The sequence below is a fragment of the Chelmon rostratus genome, chromosome 7 (genome assembly GCF_017976325.1).
Source record: "Chelmon rostratus isolate fCheRos1 chromosome 7, fCheRos1.pri, whole genome shotgun sequence".
In the NCBI taxonomy this organism is placed as follows: Eukaryota; Metazoa; Chordata; class Actinopteri; order Chaetodontiformes; family Chaetodontidae; genus Chelmon; species Chelmon rostratus.
In genome coordinates this window covers 5,367,871-5,392,687 of record NC_055664.1, presented here as the reverse complement: position 1 = coordinate 5,392,687, position 24,817 = coordinate 5,367,871, and the positions used below count along the sequence as shown (strand labels likewise).

General features: G+C 43.0%; 2 protein-coding genes across 3 annotated transcripts; one reads left to right on the top strand and one right to left on the bottom strand.

The window, feature by feature from the left end:
• Positions 1-2,088: 2,088 nt before the first annotated feature.
• Positions 2,089-9,092, top strand: dhrs12la (dehydrogenase/reductase 12-like a). Of its 2 annotated transcripts, none has more exons than XM_041940254.1 (10): positions 2,089-2,177; positions 4,172-4,305; positions 5,353-5,435; positions 5,534-5,629; positions 5,731-5,812; positions 5,906-5,967; positions 6,798-6,902; positions 7,542-7,632; positions 7,751-7,888; positions 8,966-9,092. In XM_041940254.1, exons 1-10 carry the CDS (start codon positions 2,122-2,124, stop codon positions 9,079-9,081), a joined length of 963 nt encoding a protein of 320 aa, XP_041796188.1. In that variant the 5' UTR covers positions 2,089-2,121; the 3' UTR covers positions 9,082-9,092. The 2 variants fall into 2 exon arrangements, with proteins under 2 accessions (XP_041796188.1, XP_041796187.1); XM_041940253.1 differs by having other exon boundaries at positions 2,122-2,177; positions 6,798-6,913; positions 7,544-7,632.
• Positions 9,093-10,017: 925 nt separating this feature from the next.
• Positions 10,018-24,355, bottom strand: wdfy1 (WD repeat and FYVE domain containing 1). Its single transcript, XM_041941102.1, has 12 exons — positions 24,177-24,355; positions 22,347-22,414; positions 22,149-22,222; positions 21,855-21,909; positions 19,026-19,176; positions 18,815-18,927; positions 16,803-16,929; positions 15,826-15,931; positions 15,230-15,331; positions 15,011-15,141; positions 14,773-14,881; positions 10,018-13,448 (listed from the first exon to the last, which is right to left on the bottom strand). The coding sequence occupies exons 1-12, from the start codon at positions 24,311-24,313 to the stop codon at positions 13,389-13,391; spliced, it is 1,233 nt and encodes a 410-aa protein (XP_041797036.1). The 5' UTR covers positions 24,314-24,355; the 3' UTR covers positions 10,018-13,388.
• Between the last annotated feature and the right edge of the window lie 462 nt (positions 24,356-24,817).

Here is a 24,817-nt window from a genome sequence, read left to right as displayed (position 1 = left end):
GAGGACAACTGCAGAAAAGGGCGTGACATGACCAAATAGGAGGAACATCTAGTGTTATGAAGGTTAAAGACATACTGTGTAACTAAAATGTGATCACTGTGCAGCAAACCACACTCATTTAGACACACGCATATGCAAACACACACACACGGACTAACATTTATTTCCTGGAGACTTATCCTAACCCTAAGCATAACCACTACTTGCCTAACCCCAACCATTACCCTTACTTTCCAACTGGAAAAGCCATCCCCAATTAACTGGTCTTTAGTGTGAAATCTGTCCCTGTGTGTCAAACATACACACACGCACTTATGCACACAATTAATATCCCGAGCTGCCTGTAACCACACAGCAATTAGATTTCCCAACTAGAAATGTGCGTAAAGATCACCTGGGAAACACACCACATCTATTATCATCTTGAGTGCAATAAGACAGTAAATACAATGTGTGTGTTGTGCAAGGGCAATTAATGGGAGCTCTTTGCCCTGCGGTACAGCTGTGAGCAGCACTGCTGCTGCCTGCAACAGGACAAAGCAGGGCATGTGGAGTAACGACGGACAGGAGTGTAACTTTACACTTCAAATACTTTAAAACCATGTGATTATTTTGTGTGTAATTGCAGATTCGTCTTGATTAATACTGGTTAAATAATCAAAAGCACATATAGACTTCTGCAAACGCAAAGGGCACTTTTTAAGGCCATGTGACAAATCTGACAAATGATTCTGTTATAAGTACAGTAGCAAATAAATGACCTTTGATCGAGGAAGCACCAAACCGATTTGTAGTGAGAAAGAAATCTGAGGACACATAGCAACCGTTTTCTTCAGCGTGGCACCTTTTATCGCCACCAGGTGCATGGATACAACCACACCAACAAGCCCGGACACTCACCATTTTGTCACTGCAGTCTGAGAGAAGTCACCCAAGGCTGATAGTAAACCCCACCCGTGAGTCTACAAGATCTCGTGCGCTTTCGGATGCGTCTACATTGTTGGTCTTCCCAGAAATCAGTACGCTCGCACCTTCTCCAGTCAGAGCCGCGCCCCGCTGCGCTCCAGCAGCTGATTGGCTGCGGTGGGAGAAGCTGCACACAGACAGGTGAAGCGGTGCAGTGAGGGAGGAAGAGAGCGTGTGGGGTTCATGTGTAATATTGTCCAGGCTGCATGAATACATAGTGTTAGTCAGTTAATGTTGATGATAATGTAACATACATGAATTTATGTGATAGCAACCGACTGAGCCCACATGAAAATCCACACATCAATGGCTCGCTACATTGCTTTGTAATGGGTCAAATTTTGGAAATCAAGTTAGTAAGAATTGTAAGTCACTCAGTCAAAATTATTAATGAAAAGGAAAAAATGTTGAATTACTAAATTAAAGGTATGAGATAAATAGACGAATGTGTTTTTTTCCATATGTAACATGGCGAATGTTGCACCTATTGTTATCTTGGGCATGTTTTTATCAAAACATCGTAATCCATCCTTTTTTCTCACATAGATTTTGTGTATATTTTTATTATCTTTAGTATTATTACGTCTGTCTTGACCTGTCGACATATATATTTCGGTGTATTGGCCCTTATGATGTTAATCACTGCTAGCTTAAAGGTCCGGTAAACTAAGCTAACTGACTAGCTGTAGCGTGGAGCTATGCTAACTCTTATGGAGGTTCTGCTACATTAACTGTCTCTGTCAGGTGTTTTATTGTATACGAGTTTCTTTTTCCTTTCCCACTTTACTATAAAAATATTTTCATGGAAGGTCAAACAGCAAATAATAAACTCCTAAGAAAGTGGACATGGAGCAGGACTAACGTTATCAAACGGCAGGTATATTAAAGTGTGTTACACTGTGTGTTACACTGAGGAGCCAACCACGCCGTGACTAAAAGAGCCCCACAGGACCACACGGTGAATATTATTTGTTCATGACTGTCTGTGGGTTGAATTACAGTCAGGGGAACTACAGCATCCTCGCTTCCTGCCGCTGGGTGGCCGCTGGAGGTGTCGCCCACTGATGTTAATGCGGCGGGGCTGCACGTGGTTTGGGTCCAGGCTAAAAGCGGAGGAGAGAGCTGAGCGCAGCGAGAGGCTTCCGGAGCAACAGCATGTCTCTGTACCGCAACTCCGCCTGGTTCCTGAAGGGGGTCACCGAGTTCACCAGGTAAGACCCCTCCATCCTTCTCCTCCTGCTCACACACCAGTGGCGCTGAAGGAGGTGCAGTGAGTCTGTGACCTGCTGCTGCTGTGTGTGTGTGTGTGTGTGTGTGTGTGGAGGGGAGACCTGGTTATTATTTCAGATCAGTACACAGTAATAACTTGGCTGGCAGCAATAATAATTTAGGTATAATTTAAGAAACTCTCCTTGGTAGGAAATGTGAAGTTGGAATAATTCATGTGGTAGCTGCTAATATTATCGCCTAAAGTTTTGGACTGAATGTCATTTTCTGTCCTTTGCTTCATTTTGACTTTGATGCTAAACATCACAGGGAAGAGTTAATGTCATTAACTGTTGCAGGCACCACATTATGTATAATTCTGTAATGTGACATTCTTATGATTGCCTGATTTAAATGTTGCCTTTAAATATAGGCCTCAAATATTTGTTAAAAATAATTTGCCCCTTGAGAAAATTTACGATATATGTTCCTGTATTACTTCTGATTTCTAAATTGAGATTCTGTTTATTAGAAGTTAAAATGTATATACCAGTAAGGTTATCAATATAGGAAGATCCTGAGAGATGGGATGGGTCTGGGTCCCTCTGTTACAGAATAAACTCAGTGTCTAGAACAGAGTGGGATAGAAACAGGGAGACCACTGTTTTGGGAGTTGTTTGAGACATTTTTCCAATCAGAATGGAAAATATTTGCTGATTCCAACGTCATATGTGAGGATTTGCTGTGCTTCTGTTTTATTTCAGGAAAAACTGAATATCTTTGGGTTTTGGACTGTTGGTCTAACAGGAGAAGACACTGGTCTACCTCACTGTGGCCTCACTGGCATTATTCTCTATTTTTCTGACATCAAACAGACCAAATGATTGAACGAATCCATTCATCAAGAAATTAATCTCCAGATTAATCTAGAATGAAAATTACTGTTACTTGATTTGAAGTAATATCAAACAGAAATGTACAGATTATACAGTATGAGGTTGGGTGAGGTCCAGACTTATGTAGGGGCTGGACGAATAACTTCATGTGTTGGTGAAACTGAGCTGATGTTTGTTTCTGTTGGTGGTTGATGATCAATGATTGGAGGTTTTAATTTCAGACCCCTTTATTGCCACTCCATCACAGAACAGATTGATCTGCAAAACATCTCTGAATATCTTTAATTTATGAATTGAGCAAAGTTTACAGTGACTCAGCAGGACCCATGTACGAACATAAGTCATTTGTTCTACCACAACGAGGCTCCAAATGCGTTATCAGTCCTATCTGATCAATTGCAGCCCTAAGGCGCCTTTCCCCATCAGTATACAGCAAGTCAAGTAGTCTGAAGAGGTGCTTTTGTGATTGTTTCCCTTCTCCCCTTTGTTCTGTGTTATCTTTTCTCCCAGAGAGCTGCCCGGCAACCCGCTCTGACCCTGCACTAATAGCTCTCTGCATGTCACCATCGAACAGAGCGAGCATTTAGCCTCAGTATTACACCCCGCCCTGTCCCCTTTATCCCCCCTCCAGCCGCCCTCAACAATGGCATCCAGGACAATAGGGGGAATTGAAGTCCTTGGTGCCCCACAAGCTGCACCCACACACGCACACACACACACACACCGATCCTGTTGTCATCATCAGTAGTCTCACCCCAAACCCCTTCTCATCAGAGATGCTGCCAGGCACACTCTCGTCTTCATTGTATCTATACAGTAAAGCTGTGAAGAGACGTACAGTAACCAGGCTGACCACAAACACTGACCCTTTCTGACCTGAGCACACACATACAGTACACACACTCTCCCTGTCTCAGACTTGCTTTGATTGCTGTTGCTCTGCCCTGAGTCTTTTTCACTTTTGACCCCTTTAATCTCAACATGTAAAGTGTAATCGAACATCAGTCTGAGCAGAGATATACAGCAGATGCATTAGATTAAAGATGTGCAGATGAATGGGTTGCTGACATGAATTTAACACAGGAAGTGTGCCTGTCCTGCAGGAATGCCTTCCTGTCAGCCTCCAAGAGGTTTGTGGAGAAGGACCTGGAGGTGTCTGTGGCTGGACGCACCTTCATGATAACAGGAGCCAACAGTGGCATTGGGAAAGCTACTGCCATGGCCATCGCTAAGAAGGGTACCAATCCTACTGTCTGTCAGCTAATCAACGCATGTATTATGACTTAAACTAATGCATTGAAAAAGCTATTCTTAATACTACTATTATTATGAGGGGTAGCTGTAGTAATGGAAATGGTTAGTACAGTGGTGTAATGGTGTTGGGTTGACTGGAAATACAAAGATAAACGAAAGAGAATTAAATTGGAGCAAAGCATGAATGTAAAAGAATGTTAACTTAAGAAGAAGAAGAGTTTTCTCAATTTTATAAGAAAAATCACTCGATTTTTTAGATACATGATTTTCAGCTCATAGGAAAATTGTAATCTGAAAAGTAACTAGTAACTAAAGCTGTCAGACAAATGTAGTGAAGGTAAAAAGTACAATAATGACCTCTGAGCTGTAGTGGAGTAGAAGTATAAAGTTGCATAACATGGAAATACTCCAGTAAAGTAAAAGTACCTTGAATTTGTACTTAAGTACAGTATTTGAGTAAATGTACTTTGTTACATTCCACCATTGCCTTACAAATGCCAATCAACAAGGCTTCATTAAACAGTGTCTTACCTATTGTACTTTAAATGACCTTAACTGTGTTTTAAAACTCTGTTCAGGCACGTTTTCCTAAGCTAAATAAAAAGCTTCACAATTTGAGCATCACATATGAGACTAAACCCTTGCACAGTGTTTCTCCCACCCTGGAGTTCAGAGTGTGCCTCACACAAGAGGAGGAGGATGACAAACACCTCAGTCTTGTCTTTTGTGACTTAGGCACCAAGATTATAAACTCCACACACAATAAAGGAGAAAAATGCATCCAGGTAGAAACCATTAACTCTTTAATCAGTAAATAAAAACTACAATACAAAGAACGATATCTAAGTAGTGTAAAATGGGTGTAACTCAATGTAATAGTGAAGCACTTGTGAACAAGCCGGAATAACAATAAGAGCGGGGTGCATCACACAAAGCTGATAATAAATCCAATGTGCTTCTTTTTCTCTTGAATATGTTCAGTGTTTTCGTCACTTGGTCAAGAACAGTGTTTGTTCCATCTTTGTCACAGGTGGAACGATCCACATGGTGTGCAGGAACAAGGACAAGGCCGAGGAGGCGAGGGCTGACATTGTCAAGGAGACGGGAAATAAAGTACAGTATAACTCACTTCTCATCAGACATCCCCAAAAACACGGCACAGACCGGTTTCCCAGACGTGATGTCATCCGTTATTCTAAATGTCATTACAGGAGGTCTACGTCCACATCCTGGACCTGTCTGAGACCAAGAAGGTGTGGGAGTTTGCTGAGGCCTTCAAGAGAAAGTACAAGGCCCTCAATGTGCTGGTGAGCCACATGAGTTACCTATTTTCAGATTTGGAAGTATATGCCAGTGTCTAATATGTAGGTCGAAAAAATCATCATCTGTTGTGCTGTAATTCATGCAGATTAATAACGCAGGCTCCATCATGAGTCAGAGGGATGTGAACACTGAGGGCCTTGAGAAGAGCTTCGCCACCAACGTTCTTGGTCAGTCAAGTGTCGGGGGTGAGGTGTGAAGACAACTAATGGGAAGGAGAGAGGGGGACAGTTCTGATTCTTTCTTCTTTTATCGTCCATTAGGGGTTTACATTCTCACCAAGAGCCTCATTCCCTTGCTGGAGAAGAGCGCAGATCCCAGAGTGGTGAGTCCGAGCAACACAAGCTGTGTTAGTTTCCCACCGTCACAGCCTCCCGCAGGACAGACGCTATGGACTCCCTGTGCTTCCAAAACACTTATGAACGCTTCACAGGCTTTATTGCTGCTGGTCAATGTAATCCATCATTTTAATGAGCATTTAATGGGTTTGGGCCGTGGCTATTTAATAGTTCATTGCTGCTCCCAGCACTGAGACATGTCCTCAGAAAACATCATAAAAATGAGTAAAAACGAGCCTTTCAGACACAACTCAGTGTCACCTGCAGAACAAATCTACTGTATTTATCATTTCACTGTCACAATGGTTCCTTTTTCACGGTCAGTGGTGGAAGAAGTTTTCAAGTAATGTCATGTAAAGTAAAAGTAATTTAAAGCGCAGTCCAAAAATACCACATTATATGTGAAAGTCCTGCAGTCAGAAAGTTTGGAAAATGTACCTGAAGTCTCAAAAGTACTCACCGACCTCTGTCAGGGTCATTTTACTTTGTAATATTCTCATAAAAGATGCAGAACATGTAAGCAGTGTTTTAGCAGCCTACATGCTATACTATCTTTTAATGGAGCTAATTTGAACTATTTTATGTTCACAGGTTAGTAGTTTAATGCATTATCATATTTTATCATAAGGTTTGTGTATAAAATCATCATCATGAAAACACTAGTTACACAGAATAGTTGAATAAGTGTACTACTGTATGCAGTGGACATTAAAATACAGGGCACAGGCGTGATATGACAGTGGGTTTCATGTCATGCTGTATGAACCCCAGCTCCCTCTTTGGCCCCTCACTCGTGTTTCTGTTCGTCCATGTTCAGATCACAGTGTCATCAGGGGGAATGCTGGTGCAGAAGCTCAGGACAGGAAACCTGCAGTCTGAGAGAGGCCGCTATGACGGCACCATGGTCTACGCCCAGCACAAAGTAAGACGAGAGCTTGAAACCTACTGATCCGCGACTGATGGACTGTCAGGCCTCCTGTCCCCAAGTGCACAGAGTGTATTAGGAAACAGACAAGACAAATATATAATATTATAATATATATAAAATTTTAATGTCCGGTGTATTGTAGAAATATGGTAAGTCTATGCTACATTAGCAAAATACAGGCAAAATATTTGCAGTATACCGTAGATATTGCAGCTGATTATATACTGACTGTAGAATTCATTAGCACTACGATTAAATTGTGTAAATGGTGTCAAACTTTGATCAAATTCCACAAAAATCAGCTGCAGAATTTTTAGGATAAACTTGAAAGTTACTGCAGATATTGGCAAACCAACGTTTTGGTCCACCATCATCACAACGAGTATCAGCGTTCAGCGGCCCATGTCGGCTGAATCCTGTTTTCTATCATGTGTAGAGATTTTTAATCTCAATGGGCCCATTTTCCCGGTAAAATAAAGGTTTAATAAAGAAATAATAAAATAAATGTGTCACCTGAGCGTGGATGGCTCAATTCTGAGCGTGTGTCTATTTCATGTGTTGTAAGTGCTGATAGTTCAACCCTTCTGAACTCCCGAAGACCTTTATTCATGTGTGTGTTTGTGTGTGTTCCAGAGGCAGCAGGTGGTGATGACAGAGCAGCTGGCAAAGACTCACACTAACATCCATTTCTCCGTCATGCATCCTGGCTGGGTTGACACTCCAGGTACCGCCCACTCACACACACCTGTGACACGTTAAAACAAATCTGTTCTCTATCTAAAAAAACTAATACTTATTCTACTTTTCTTCTCTCCCTGTCTGTATCTGTCTGTGTGTGCCAGCGGTGGCCAACGCCATGCCAGACTTCCACAGCTCTATGAAGGACAGTCTGCGGACCCCGGAGCAGGGGGCCGACACCGTGGTCTGGCTGGCTGTCTCCGAGGCTGCAACCACAAACCCCAGCGGACATTTCTACCAGGGTATGTTGCAAAACTAAAGCAATCTTTGGCATTTTCATTCATTTGCTTATCTATCAGGGATTTGTGTGTTTAAAAATAAAGGTTTGAGAAAAGAAAAGAAGAGGCTGAATTATGTGTTTGTCAGTTGTGAGCTGGCATGGTGTGTGTGTGTGTGTGAGAGAGAGACGGTTTGGCCTGTGTCCATTGCAGCTGGAGTGGGCTGCTTTTGGTGCCAGATACTGCCAGAGAGTACAGTGCTTCTATGAGAACACACACACACACACACACAAGGACCCCAGTGGCCTTGAAGAGGGAGGCTGTAGCCTAATATGATAAGCTCACTTGAACAGACACAAACATGCTGCATTCATTTTTATTGTGATGTGAGCCAGTTATGTCTGGCCTCCTCGTTTTTTATTTCACGCAGTTTGGCCCAGCTCGCTGCTTTCAGCATATCTATGTAATACCTGCATGAAGTGACAGTGACACGGAGGAGTAACAGAACACATCCTGTCCGTTTGGATTTAGTTGCTAAGCCTTGATATCTGAGGTGTCTCCCCAGATACCAGTCAAGCTGTCAATTTGGCTTTTTCCCATCACTTTATGTCATGTCAGCACTCACTCAGCCAAACTGCTGTAGGTAAAAAAAACGTAGCAGCTGTCAATGAGGCAATATTTACAAATACAAGGCAACATTGGCAAATTTTTATTTTGGCATTTGCAGGCAAGTTGGAAAACTGGATCTGCTTCTGTAGAAGACACACCTGTAAACCACAGGTGACACCTGTAGCAGTCACCGCTGTGAGCACAGCAGCTATAAAGCTCACTGTCTCACAATGGTCAAGTGTTGCGAATCGTGTGTCAGCGTCAGGAGAGCTGATTGTGTTGAAAAGGAATCCAGCCTTGTTTCTTCAACCGATCTGCTCTAGTGTTTGTACATGAGTCTTTATTGCCTTTTAACACGGGCCATATCAGAGCTGACCCTCTGACACCTTGTAGGAGTCAATGTTACAACACAACATCACGGCACAGCACTGGAGTCAATAGATAGCTGTTAAACCGGCACACCTTTATGTTAATACCTGTGTTTGTGCACAGACCGAAAGATGGTGTCCACCCACCTGCCGCTGGCCTGGACCCACAGCTCCCCCCTGGAGGAGCAGAAGTTATTGTCTCTGCTGGATGACTTGGCCAAGACGTTCCAGCCACACTGAGGCAGCAGGGGCCGGCCACCAGCGCAGCACCGACACTAACACCATCCGTTCATACTGACCGAGGCTGGACTCAGTGTTTCGTCCTCATGATGATGCATACACTCCAGCACGGGGAGTAGATCTGGGTCCATTTTATCCAAAGCATTTGGAGTGCTAACGCTGCCTGTGGCCACTGGCTTAAACTGGGACAGAATGAATGAATACTGTGAGATCTAAAGCCTTACGATGCCACATTAAACTGAGCTTTAACTGAGCGAACGTTCTAATTCATGAGCTCAACTTTAGAAGGACTAAAAATGTAATTGTAGAAGAGTGTTTGATAGTGATGCTGCCTTTAAATACGCTTTCAAAGGGTGGTATCCTGCTGATGGGGAGAGCACCTTCATACCCCCCCTGCCCCAAACACACACAGACACACACGCAATCCACTCTGTATGTTTGACTTTCTGAAAGTTGTCAATCAGATGGGAATCTGATGTGACCGAAGTCACTCACACACCCTCAGTATTAATTCACAACACCAGCTATGGGTTCAACCTCATGCTGTCTTGGTTACTCACAAATGCGACATGTGACGTGTATTTAATAGCTATGTCGGTAACCTGTGTATTAAGTGTATTGTAGTGCAGCTTCTGCACTGTGCAGGTTGAGCCCAGGCTGGAGATGAGGTGCTCTCTCTATTAGCCGTGTGCCTTAAATACACCACACGGCAGCATCACTTGACATGTGTAATAAAACCTGTGTATTTATGACTAGTAATATCTGCCCAGCACCTTTAAAAAGGCCTTTACTGACTGTGACTTTGGCTTGAGTTTATCTTGTAAATGCAGGCTTCAATAAAGAAAACGGTTGAAAGCTTTGTGTCCCATTGTGCTGCTGAGTTACCTTTCACTTCATCCTAAAGCAAAGACCACACCAAAAAGAGCCAACTAAACATGTCAGAATATCTTTATTAAGCATAAATTCTTTAGTCTCTCGAAGAGACTACAGCCAGTCCTGTATTGTCAACAAAAGTATTTAAAAATACAATTATTTTGAGATATACATTAAGATCATTTTGGAACAGCACGTGTGTTTTACAAGCATCTGTAGAGAAAAAGTCAAACCAAACAATTCAGTTTACAGAGTTTGAAATTATGGGCCGTGGTGTTGTGGAAAATGAGTCGTCTTTAAAGTGTTGATTTGGCCTCTTATCAGCATGGAGGCCACTCAGTCTAGTGTTCGATGAACAAGGACAACGGAAACAAAATAACTCCTTTAACTTGTGGAAAAAAAAGGAAATAAACTACTTACAACACGAGGAAATCTATTCCTTCCTTCCTTGCGACCGGCTGACAATCTGAAGATCTATTTCATTAGCTGCTTCTGCAAACAGCAGACCCTGCCATGCATCATACCATGAACATCTTGTCCATCTGCTGTGGAGCTGAGACAGCCTTTTATCACCAAATGAAATCTGTTACAGGGACATAAGGAATGATTGGAAGGAGCTCCAATGTCCAGTGAGATGAAAAAGGAGAGGAGAGCTTCGACTCCTGATTGTACGGTAGCCTCGTCAGTAACCCTGTAGACCCAAGATGATGCTTTGTGACATGAGTTTCTACAATACTTAGAGTTGGACTGATAGATCACTTTGCCAGTGTTGGTGAAAATCAATGAAAAAAGATTGCTGCAGCTTTAACATCTTTCGCATTGATTTTTGCTCTTTTAAACCACCTAACACTGCCCAAAATCAATACATCTAATGTGAAAGGTGTTGCTTTTATTGATAGATAACCAGGGAATTATTCAGAAGCTCTAGAATTCAGTGGATGGAGCATTTTCTTTTCATCTGTTTTGGTTTTCTGAGCCAGCGGCAGCAAGCTCATGTTGCTCCATGTGGTGTAAATGAGCGACTGCTAGATTTCTGTGTTTTCAGGTTGTCTGGCTGAAACCAAGTGGGAGGGGGGAAAAAAATCAATGAATGCAGCTTTAATGATATGTTTTGTTAATTATTTCTGATAATTTTGCTGTAAAATTTATGGCAGGTTTTGTCCCAGAGCTTCCAGAATCCAGACATGTGCACATGCACCTGCAGAAAAATAATTTCCAACCTGGACGAAAATCCAAAGGACAGAAACCGCCAAATTTCATCAAAATGAAAATTCTTTCAAAATACTGGCAACTGATGAATCGGATCAGCTTTCAGTCTAACCCCAAGTAAGATCGTGTGACCTCTAAATATAATGGAGGAAGGCGCTGATGATGGGAAACGATAGCGGTTACATGACAACCACTGCTGTCACCTGATTAACCAATCAACCTCTGTCCATGTCAGGATGGAAAGTACCGCAGGGTCTGACGCTGCAGTATTACTGAGTGCTCACATGCTCAACATGTTCTAGTTTGTTATTACAAGGAAGTGAAGACTACCAAATGGGCGCAAAGAAAAGTAAACCACCACTGAAAATGATAACAGATAAATACTTTACTACAAATATAAATACACACTACATGATCAACAAACTGGAATGTGACTACATTTTGAGATTCCAACATTATAATGCTCATTTTCCCACTTACAATAAGGCAAGCGTTACTCTAACGTTAGAAGATAGTAGCCGCTATTTACATGGACGCTACATCGAATCCAGCTTTCACCCCTCTAAAATCTGAACTTACAAAAATGTTTTGTATCATTCAAAGACCACGAGTTGTGCAATTCAGTGCAGTGGTGAGAGCGTTATGAGACATCGTCGATGCACAGATGTGTGGGGGAAGCAGGAGAGCTCGGAACGGAAACAGTAAAAAAAGAGGATGAAAGAGAGCACAAACATCCGGCGCTTCATGATGAGAGTGAATGCTCATGAGTGAACAGTCGTAAGCACTGACAAACCACTAAAAAGGCTTTGTGAGTGTGTCCTTCTCTGTGTAAGGCTTTTGAAGGAGCACATGCAGCCCTGATGTGACCCGTGATTCAGCTGGGGACGATTCAACACGCCAGCGTTTAGTGCTACATTTAGTTTAGAGTACCTGTCCGGTACGTAAGTGCCTCTCTGGTGGGAGGGAAATCCAATTTTGCATCACAAAGAACTAGAAATATTCATATTTTTGAAATTATAGATGAAAATAATTCTAATGAGGAATGAGAATCTTGGGTTTGGACCATCAGTGCCATGTGGTATCTACCTACACATTTTTTTTAATTTAATTTTATTTTTTTACAGGAAGTGATAAATATCTAGGAGGTGCTATTTTCTAAACTTGTTTTTACCAAAATAAAGTTGGGAGACTCAAGCCAACGATTGACTGAAATGTTGAATTCCACTGGTGCACCTCAGGATGGCCGCGACAGGATGTTTGATGCTACCTCTGTCAGTGCTCGTCACTATGGCAACATGTTTCCCATGCCTCACCTGGCTGGTTCAGTGCCAACACCTGACAAGAACATCAAATTTCTATGGCGGCATCTTTGAATCTATCAAGAGATTTCCTTCATCTATGAATAAAGAGGCTGTTCTACTGATTTTCTTAGCACGCTTGAGTGATTACTAATGGTTACAACTGACATGGAGAGCCCCCGCCCAGTGACAACCTACTGATGTAAAACCTCCTGAGAGTGATTTAAGGCCAACTAGTGAAAGAAAACCAAACTGAAAAGAGAGGAACAAAGACAGAAAAGGCTGATCGCTTTGATCAGCGAGAGTCAATTCAAGCAACTATCTACTATACACATGATGCAGGGGTATATACAAGTGATCAGGGGCTTTGTACATGTTACAGTGACTGAGTAATATGCAGTTATTGGGCCACAGTAATAAGGAAGCTAGTGTGTGTCTGTACAGGAATGGCAGGTCAGCGATTTGGTGAAACCTAACTTTACAGTGCAAGGGTAATAAAAAATGACCTTTGTCAAAAGAAGCATTGGAAATATTAATATAATGTAAACACTAATATCAATACCATTCCTCCCATAGGAGAAATCATTACGATTCATGCACACATGTACACACACACACACACACAAACACACACCATTGTGCTTAGGGTTGTTTCAGATCAGAGCAAAAATTCCAAAATTAGTCACACACACCTTCATGTAGGACTGACGGTTAGTGAAATTAAAGTCAAATTTATGATGGAAGCAAAAGGAACGTGGAGGGCTACACTATCAACACACACACACACGCACGCACACACACACACACACACACACATTCACCAAGGGCGGGCCTGGTTGTAGCTGAAGATCCCAGGCGTGATGTAGAGTACAGAGGGGTTTCCATGACACTGGAAGAGTGGGTGGCGCATGTAGTGGGCTGGGCCAGTCAGCGAGAAGAGAAGCCTGTTGCTAAGCTACAGCCAACCACCTGCGTCATATCCCAGATCTGTGGAGACAAACAGCCAATAACAATGACAGGAGCACGTGGTGCAAAGCTGCATTTAAGGATTCTGCATGATGACTGAGAGGACTCGTGAACTGGATGCAATGGTTTCAAAGACGTTTTCAGGTGATCTATGTGATAGATTTTTAGATCTTTTACTGATAATTTACACCAAATTATGCAAGGGAAATAAATAGAAATATGAAAGAGAGGAAGCCATGAAAACATGATTGTTCTCAAACCATTTTTCACCATGTTTCTGCAGTCCATTCATGTGCCAAACACGTCCCTGTGGCTTATTAGACTTCTACCACTTCTTCTTCTTCTAACTTGCCATCTTCTGCATGCTAACCGCATCCACGAAGCAACACAATGGCAATGCTAACATGCTGCTCGGCAGGTAGAATCTTTACCGTGTTCACCAACTTAGTTTACACGTTAACAAGCTAACATTCATTCATCCTGTGAGCGCCAAGAATGTCTGTACCAAATTTCATGACAATCCATATAACAGTTGTATATATATATATATATATATATAATAGTTGTTTAGATATTTTAATCTGGACCAAAGCGGCAGACCACTCAATCAACAGACCGACGCTGCCATCCCATGAGCCACGCTGCTAGCAGGGCTAAAAAATAGATTCAGATGGGGGCAAATCAAACACCTGATCATCATGACTCAACATGGTGAAGATCGAGGAGGTTACTCTATCGTTAATGTTAACATGCTTTACTAAACTTTCTGTTGTTGGTTGTTCAGACTCTGCTGTTGACTGTACTTCACGTCCTGATATACTTCCCCTACCATTCATCCACTGCATATAATTCAGTCTAATAGAAACAACCGTCTTTTCAGTGTCAAACACCCCTGCAGGGCATGAAAGGTAGTTTTGGTAAGAGTAGATGTGGAGTAGGAGTACTTCCTGTATATACTTGCTTCTAACTACGTGTTGGTCATGCGCATGATGCCTACTCAGCAGATCCTGTGTTCTTTTGAAACGCCGGTTGTACATTTCTGCAAGATTTTTTCAAGATAACCGTTTTTGGCAGGAAACAAAGGATAAGAGAGAGAGGGGTCTGATATGCAAAACAGATCCTTGGCTGGAATCAAACCGTGGACATTGTGGTTAAGTAAGTTGCACTTTAACAGCTGCCCCACTATCTGCAGAAGCTTTTTTTTTTTTTAGCATTTTATAATTTTTTCTTTTTCTTTCTGGATTTCTGCTTTGACTGATTTCTTTGGCTTTGCTGTGATCAGTGTGTGTTTGACACAGCCTGAATGCATGCATGAATTATCTGGTATCAAAGAACTGTTGTTGACCTTAACAATGCGGTCGCTTCCACAAGTGACCATCAGGCCTCTGGATGGGTCCATGTCCATGTGAGCGATGTTGTGTTTCCCCTCATGGAACGTGGCCAATGCTGTTCGACTGCACCAAGCACATACACACACACACACACACAAAGACAGCATTTGATCAAGGTTGGCCCTCAGTACTCTGAAAATAAGGGTGTAATCTGAGCAATTCCTGTAAAATCTAGAGAAGCCCTTGACTCACTCTTCTTCTTTGATGGTATCAAAGCAGGCATCGCACACCCGCACCGGGAACTCGAAGCCCATGATAGGGAACGTGGAGCGTTTAGAACTGCATTTTCCACACACAGCCTTGCCACACTTTCTGCAGTGGTGCTGCACAAAGGAAAAACACCCAAATATTATCATGACCGATGGGCTGAGGGACTCACAGCTTCTGAGGACACTGGTCAGACTCTCCTACCTGTCTGAGCCCCAGGGTCTTAGTGTCCCACATCTGCTTGATGTTCCAGAAGAACGGCTGCTCGCACTTCTGACAGGAGTCGCTGTCTAACCACTGAGGCGCCTGCAGGGACACATGCAGATGGAGGCTTCTATCAAACATGCAGAAACACTGTGAAGTGCTGCAAAAAGCATCTCTGGCCACGCAAGGAGCTTTCAAACCAGAGCTGGAGAGGCCAAACAAAACTCTTTACCAGTTACAACCAACTTCTAACAACCTACACCTTCCATGGTGGCTCCTGCATGTCGCTTTCACATTATACTGAGTGAGCAGTGAGTGCTGTATGATTTATAACTAGCAATGAAGAAATTACATAGGTGACTAATGAGAATCAGCCTGTAAAACAAGTCTATTTAAATTTAATGTAAGATCATCAGAGCATCAATGACCAGAACTACAACTATAAACTACAAAAACTATAAATCTAAAATCTAAAATAAAGGTTTAGTGTATAGTGTGTATGAAACTGTATCCCCAAACCTAGTATTTACCAAACTCTGAGCTGACAGTGTCATTACACGCTTTATTAGTGTGGCAGTTGTAAAAGTGATGCAAACCTCTTCTCTCTGTGCGTCCATGTTCCACACTGCGATGCCTCCGTCGGCTGAGCACGACAGCAGCTGCCTGGTCAGCTGGAGGTAACGCAAGGCCTGAACGCGCTCGCTGAGGAAGACATTGAATGCAGAGAAAGAATGAAAGGGAGAAAAGTTTCAATCAAATCCATGATTTTAATCGACACTAAAATCCTAATTTAGACCTGCGTGAAGCAAAACTTTCCCAGAGAAGTCACTGGGAATCAACATCCCACTCTGCAGCTCCACAGAAAGTTATTTAGCCTGTTAGTTACCTAATCACATTTGGTATTAAGGCTGCACGTTCACTGTGTTGTTCAGTCTGAGCAGCTCTTATGAATGCCCACTGGGAACCACTTGTAGCTAAAAACCCTTTTAATAAACCCAGTACATGCTGCCAGCCCAGCACCAAGCAGCAGATAACGTTAGCAGCAAGCTGGAGAAGGAACTGAGCCAGAAATCTTTCTCGAGGAATTGCTGGAAACCCAGAGGGAGCTAAAAAGAAGAGTGAATATTAGAGGATGCATTTATCATGTAAAATAAATAAATAAATTCTTATTTTTGTGTATGTTGACAACCATGTTCTGTTACATATATTTTAATACTCTCGTAAAGTGGACACCAAAAAGGCTTGAAAACAGATGAAGACTGGGGTCAGCGCAGGATTTAGGGCCGCAACAGCGTTACAGCTCTCATTTGATGGGTGTCAGAGAGACAAACCTCTGTAAATCCTGCTAGGGTGCAACAGGATCCACAGAGACACGCATCAGTGTACAGGGGCTTTGTTGATGTCTCCTGTCACAGGGGGAGGGGGGCTAAGAGGTGGGGGAATTCGTATGGGAGTTGAGAAGTGAAGATTCAGAGGGAGGATTCAGTTTTTAAGCCTCCCAATCCCTGACAGACACAGAGGAGGGTCAAGCAAAGTCAGCATCCATGCACACGCAGCACACCGACAGACTCACTGGTGTCCCTGCAACAGTAGCGTTCGTCCCTTGCGGCCCCCGATGTCCCACATGATGACGCTGTGGTCAGAGGCTCCTGAGAACAGCAGTCTCTGGACAGGGTCCCACCACAGGGTCCCTATACTACCTGGAGGGGACAGAGGCGTGAACAGAGAAAGAGAAGTGAGCGACAGTGCTGTGGTCTGAGACGGTGGCTCCACCTAGTGCCTGCTGGGAGAACTACAGGAAGTTTCGATTCCAGCTCTGTTTTTCCATTGTTGTGCTTCATACTGATTTAATCTGACCAATATGTTATTATTTGCTTCTACAGCACTACAAGCTTAAAGTCTGTTATTAACACAGCGGACATCTTTAACACACACACACAGAAAAAAAAGACTAATGACAATGCTAACCAACTTGACACCAACATGTTCACAAATGTGAACTGGAGTTCCATTTTAATGTCAATCTGGTATAACTAAGTACAAACCTGACAGAAGTTGCACGTTTAAGAATTCAGATAAACTGGCCAAAAGCTGCTGCCAACTGTTCTGATAAAGGCTGGCTGCAGACAGATTTGACTGATAAACATCATTAATTCTGTCGAATCTCATATTTTCCAGACGAGCCACCTTGCAAAGACTTAATGTTTTCCATGTTTCCAGTGCAACCTTTAGCACTCAGAGGGAAAGGAACACTGGGACAGACAATCCAGCTCTTGAAGTTAGACCAGTCATATGATGAGTAACAGCCTGCTCAGGCCGTGGTGGGATGACTCGGCTGGCAGTAACTGTAGCTACATGAGACACGGAGCAACATGCTACCATGGAGCCCTGCCATCTAACCGGCTTTTAAAGCAATCTTGGGTTCTTTATCTGATACACATAGTATTCCCATAGAGCCATGTACAGCACACAGTGCTCCACAACCGTCAGGAGCCAGACAAAAACTCTGGGATCTGCATTCATGGCCACATTACTGACAATGTTAAGAGCCAATGTGGCAAAACACTAGTTAGAATGTCATGTTCCTCTGTTAAAGGTATGTTTCCACTTGCTGATCACAAAGTGTTGTGATGGTGTAAGGATTTGTATTTTTTATAATTTGTAAATCTTAAAAGGCACACAGGCATGTCTGTTCCATCTGGCTGACCTGTAGGAAATACGTCTGTGGTGAAAAACAGATTTAAAAAAAAGAGTAGTGGTCACAAGTCATCCCTCACCCAGTTCTCAACCAGCTCATGAGCACATGGAGAGCACAGGGAAGTGTTTGTTTCACACAGTGAAGTGTCCTGCCGGCTCACAGTTGTTGTGAGACCCATTTTCTTGGCACAGCCCTGAGTACACGAAACCCTTGAATACAAATCCCACATGAGTGAGCCGTTCATGCCGTTCATGCTTTGATGAAACATTTGTATTTTGATGGGAGTTTCCGAGGACGACAATGTTCCCATCTGAACGGCCAACTGACCGGCTTGACTCGCAGTTGCAAACAGGCAGATATGGGAATTTCCAGAGCTGTATGACATAGCAATTTCCATCATCGCCGTTATCAAAACCAACTGATGGGAATTCTAGTGGAAAAGCGGTCTCACATCCTGCCAACAGAGCTCTACTCGCTGGCAAAGTGATTGTCTTTTGTGGCAGTGTGTCTCTTTGACAGAACGTATGCAGGCTCTTCCTTCATTCGGTCACTTAACTCCTTTCCCTGTTCAAACCATGAGCTTCTTTAGCATGCAACGAGCAGTTTTTGGAAACATCAAAGCGTCTGTCGTCATGCTGGATTCAACATCGCATTAAATTGCTCTCTTATTTTCTTGCACGGCGACGTCATGTGGAGGACTCTGGGTTGCCTGCTATTTACTGCGGCCACATCTGCACGTCTGGCTTCAGCGCCGGAAGCCGGCTCGCGTGCAGCAAACCGTTTGCGCTGAGAACTTTTTGTCGCTGAGCTACGCTGGGAGAAAACAATAGCTCTGTGTGGATGATCCTTCATGTGTAGCCAGGTGTGTGTGCAGTGTGCGCCTTTACCTTCGTGACCCTTCAGCGTAGTGATGGTGGAGTACGTCTGCCTCTCCAGTTTCAGCAGCGTGATCTGTCCTGAGTAATCGCCGACGAAGGCATGCTGCGTCTCGTGGTCGTATCTGAGCAGAGAGTCAGGGCTTAAACACGCTCTATATGTTGCCACTCAGCTGAGAGACGCTCCTGCACGCTGTACACGTGATGAGTGAATGAAGGATACTGTAGGCAGGAGGCCCAGGCGGTGAAGTAGTGTCTCCCCAGCATGCTGCCACTCTGGGTGCACATCCAGCTCACGCTCTTGTCATGGCCAGTACTCACCACCCACTCACTCTCCAGGGAGAACACCATATCTGACACGCGGTTCTGGTGGGCTGCAAAACACACGCACATCAAGTGTCAAGCTTGATAAGCATCAAACAAGATCCCGTCGATTCCACCGGGCTTTATATCCAAGCAGTCATGGATGAGCACCGTCTAAGACTCATTTGCCCTTTCCATCTGCTTTGTGTCGCTGTAATCCAGACTAAGACAGACGAATCCCTTCAAACGATTTGTACTCCCATTAGTCTTAATGATCCATCTGGGGATCACCGCTAAAGGTGATCAACTATCTGCATACATTGTGTCTAGTTTACTGATACCAAAACCCTGCTGATTGTCAATACACAGTACGCGTTGACATCTGCAATATTTTTTGCTCTCCTTTCAGCATTAGAAAAGAAATATTCCATCACACTTAAAGCTGCACTGATAGATTTTTTTGATTTGGCCACTTGGGGGAAGCACAACAAGCCCTGAGTGACATACTGTCACCTTATGACGCTGATGTGGCGAACATGTTAGGAAAAGTGGTGCATTTACACATCTGGCAGATATATTAGCGATTTTCAGAGTTGTGTTCTAGGAGGCCGCATGAGTGTGAGTCTAACATTTGAGCTCTGGTTCGGTCTCCACCACCTCGTGAGGGAGATTTCTGTCTCTTCGGCAGCTAAATGTTGGTTAGCTTTCCCCAGATTGACACTTGCTTTATCTGAGCGTTGATCAGGGCTGGGCATGTAGCGTCGTTATGGCTGAAACAAACTTTCTTCCTCAAGTGTACAAGGCAGAAAGATCAACTATTAGAGCAGAGGCCAAAACAACCCTGAAGTCTAATGTCATCACACATACGGCTACATGTGCTTTCTGTTTCACCCTGTACTACTGATCAATGAGAAAATCCTTCGTCTATGTCGACAGCGTCATGACCAAACCATGGCTGTGATTAGCTGCAGCTTTGATCTTCTCTGTCCTCTTTCCTGATGCAGCTCTCCTTTTCCTCAAAGATTCATCGTCCTGGAGCTGGATGAAACAATATCTAACATATATTTATCTTACCACTGTCTTTTCTGTCCTGAGCGTTGGATGGATCAGACGCGTCACGCCCATTCAAGCTGGGGGAAACGAGCCAAGCCAGAATTTTGATGTCTGGATTTTTGTTTAATTTTGTATATTATTTTATTACTATTCCTATGCAGTGCAGAAGCTGGTATAGACAGTAACTATAACAGCATAAATAACTCAAAAAAATCTCAAAATAACTACAGAGAATTATAGTGATATTACTGAGTTACAAATACTGATTTAGTGAAGCTTTACAATAATCCCCCAAAGTATGTCAAAATGTAGAAAATGCCTCATAATTCTCTTTCTTTCTTTCTTTTTCCTGTGTAAGGACCCCCATGCCCCCCGCTCTAATTGTGTTCCCTCAGAATTCTGGCTCGTATTATGCCCTGGCACATAATAACAGCTTTTGCTAAGTAATTAATCTGACCGACAGAGAGGAGAGCATTTTCCAAAATCATGTTGTCAGATCAATTTATAACCAAGCTGTTTTTCATCATCGGCCAACAGGCTGCTAAGACAGAAGTCTGTACTGCCTTGTCTGCAGCTCTGAAGAACGTAACATGGACTGCCAAAAGGCAAATGGTGATGTTAAGCCCTGCCTGTTTTTGAAGCGCACAGGCACATCCTACTAACGCCTGTTTGATCTGATCCAGTCATGTTTGTGCTGGGCTCTGCAGCTTGATTTTGCTACAAGTGGTAAAAACCAGATGGAGCATTCCTGTGGTGACGCGGTGTTTTGCCCTCAAGAGCAACAGGCCAGCCATTTTCCCCCGAAGCTTGATTTTCCACTGAGGAGGCTAAATGGCTGCTGATACAGTCACAGGAACTGTGCTATTTTCATAACCTACCAATTATGACAACATGACGGGAGATGAAATCAAGATGTCGGGCTGCAACTAACCATTACTTTCAGTATCGATTGTGGAAAAAATGCATCACGACTTCCCAGAGGCCGGGGTGACGAGAGGGAGATGCCTTGGTTTGTTCCACCTACAGTCCAAACCCAAAAATATTCACTTCACGATGACACATGACAAAGATTGTTTAAACACAGCATCAGTTTTGTTAATCTTTGCAAACACTGGTTACTTCTGGTAAGTTCTGTGCCATCTGACGGTGATATGGAAACAAAACATGATGCTACATGATGATACGTCATTGGTTTAAATGACTTAGTCTTTTCTTAGTAAATCAACTTTCTTCAATGAACAGAACTCGTCAGTTTCATCAACATAAAGGAATATAAATATAGTCGCATGTGTGTATTTAGAGCTGGTACAGCTGCCTCTTTGTCCACCCACAGTATCAACTGTTCAGAATTCAAATGTCAACACTATGAACGACGTTTTGAAGATTCAAACTATTTGGTACAGCCCTAGTATATAGCATGAAGAGAGAATTGTCAAACAAGCTTTGATTGGCTTACACTTTTATTAATAGTCAAAATTTCTGCTGTGATGTCCAAGATACATCACAAATGAAAAAGGTTCAATTGTGATGTTGCAGTTTGCAATCATAGAAGAAGTCAGTCAAACATAAACAACATAATTCTGCCCAGTCTGTGTGTGTGTGTGTGTGTGTGTGTGTGTGTGTGTCTGTGTGTGTGTCTGTGTGTGTGTGTGTGTGTGTGTGTGTGTGCATGCGCGTTTTCGTCTCATGTTCTCACCTGGATACGTTTTGACGTGGTTCATCTTGTTGAAATCTTCAGAGATGAGAAACTCCTACAAGGCAAGCAAGCGCGCGCGCGCACACACACACATACACACACACACACACACACACACACACACACGTTTCAAATCAAATAACTCTCCTGCCGCCGCAGGCATTTGGAGGAGTCCAAATATTGAAACTGTGGTCATTTTAAACAAGGCGAGTTATAAAAACTAGACTGTTTGATTAACCAAAAGCGTGAGCCTGGAGTGGGAATATGAAGCAGTTATGAGTTATGTGCACTCACCACAACAGCTCCGTTGTCCTGGCCTATGAAGATGCGTCTGCTGTCATGGTGGTACGACATGCAAGAGCAGGGAGCTAAAGGAGCGACAGGTAGACAGCTGCCATGAGCAGGGCAAAAACAACAAAAAGCCTTTTTCCCCCGACCGCAGACAAGCATTCATTATTCCTTTTCCCGCTGAAGCACTGCAGGCTTACTTACAGGAGACTGTGTGGTAGATGCTTGGCCAGTACTGACCGCTGTCTCTTTTCAGCCAAACTCGGATGGTTCTGAAGGGAAATGTCAAAACAGCACATTGAAAGCACGACTTCATGTTATGACGGTCAGTTTTCGGTTTACAGACCTATAAAAGCATTTCTTACCCTGCAGTTAGAAAAATACTGTATATAGTTGATGTACAAATAATACTTTTCAATGGAAATACTCAATAGAAGTATCCACTGAAGAGAGACCTCATCTAGGACTGGGCTTAATCCCTGTCTGGGAAACCAGCCCTAATTCTCTTTACACACACAACGCCTGAATCTGCTCACAAAAGAGCACTGAAAGCAACAGGATGACAGATTTATTAACAGTGTGTTGAAATCAGTCCTGCTGGTGGAAAACTCTTCTTGTCAGGTCCCTTTTTCAGTATAATCTAAACGACAGTCCCGCCATGCACAGAGGCTTTGTAAGAGTAGCTGCTGAGACCTGAATAGAGAAGTGATGATTCAAACTGAGCCACTTTTGATACTTCTTTGATTGGTTTTTGTTTCAAGTGTTGTTCTTCGAGAGATTGCAACACTTTATGATATGCATCCACCCCCAAAATACATGAAAGAAACTGGATGACTTTGCAAAGATCATACGTGCTGCCATGTTGCGTTTTTGAAAACCAAAATCTATTTTCAGTTCAGGTGCATTTAAATGAAGCTTCTGCCAAACTTTTTAAGGAGCCGTGTTTCAGGTTTCACTTCTATTCCAGTAAAATGTCTGCAAAGCATTAAAGCTATCAAACTGTCCTGACCTGTTTCATCGAGCAAACTCGCCCCACAACTTCCCTTTTGAATATCAAGCGGTTCAGATGTTCGATGGAAACTGCAGGGCATTTCTTCACAGCAGCCGAGTTCCTTTATCTTTAAATGAGGATGTTGCTTCTTCACACTTGTAACCAAGCATGACAGCACTAACAGCACTTACAGCAGAACTCAGTGAATGTGATGGACTGATAGGACCATGCTTACACCTTCACAGCTGACATGGTCTGGCTGCTGCTGCAGCAAGAGCAAGTGAAGAGGTCTGTTAAAATACAGAGGGACTGCTGCGTTCACGTGTTGTTGAAAAGATGGTGTACATTTTATGTCGATAATCGCCCGTAAACGCCACAACAGAAGGTATTGCCAATATAGCCAAGTTGTCAAGATGTGATGTTCAAGGGGCCAAAGATCGCAGCCATTTCAACAAGTATTAAATCAGACGCGGATGACACACATTATACAGCAGCTTGTAAATAAGACAAACAACTTGCCCTTGGTTATTGTTTTCAGGATAACAAACAGCTGCCAGTAAATTAATAGCTTTATTACAGTACAAGGTCCAAATAGGCACCTTTACGAGGAACACTTAAAGGCAACAGTCGGTACTTTCAGAAAGTAGCGCAATGTTTACGATAAATAGCAGCTAGCTAGTTAACGTTATTTAGGTCATTATAGCCTATAACACACTGAGACCCTCATATGGGTCGTAAAACCCAACGTTATAGACTAAAGACGAAATGTTATAACGTTATTCCCGTTATTCGTTCGCGGATACTTTATGGAATGATTTAATGAATTTCTACCCCCTCACACTCCTGTGCTGGCCTTAGTTCCACACGGGAAATCTCAAACAAACAAACAAAAAAAAATAATAAATCATTCTGAAAGGGATAAAAAAAGTATTGTGTTGTCGTCAAACCCTTGCGCCAGGAATTACGAGAGCAATGACCAGCAAATAGACCGAGCCCGCTAGCTACTGCTGTTATGCTATCGTTAGCCTGTTTGACAAACTCACCTGTCCTCGCTGACCGTGATCACTCCATCCTCTTTTGGTATTAAAACGGCTGCGTTGACGGCGTCTGAGTGGCCCTCGATCTTGTTCAAAAGAATAGGTCTAGCGGTTTGAGGCCTCGAATGGATCTCCGCAGCCATGGTATTAACTAGCCAGCAGTGTTTTCCTTCAGCTGGTTTTCCTCCTCACTCGCCAGTAAAGGAGGATCAGCTGACACCCGGAGCCCCTGTCAGGATTACCGTAAAGACTGCAAGGCTGCGCCCAACAAATTCAGACACGAGTGTGAATTCAGTTTCGCCAAATAACTCATAAGGCTAGTAGGTCAGAGCATTAAAGAGCCTCTGACTTTAGATATGAATACGCTGAGATAGATTTAGTATAAACAGTGTGAAATTAAACACTAAGACATGTAAGAAATGAACTTTTGCATAAACATTGCAGGTACAGGTTTAAGTGTAAATATGTAGTTCAGGTGTAAGTAAAGTAATGCTAGTGGGACATTATATACAGAATAAACAGCTGGAGGTATGATAGAAATACAGTGCACACACTATAGGTCAGATATGCACAGGATAGATGGTGTATTAATACACCACAGACCAGATTGTACATTATGGGTCGTAGTATGAATAGTGCAGGTAAGT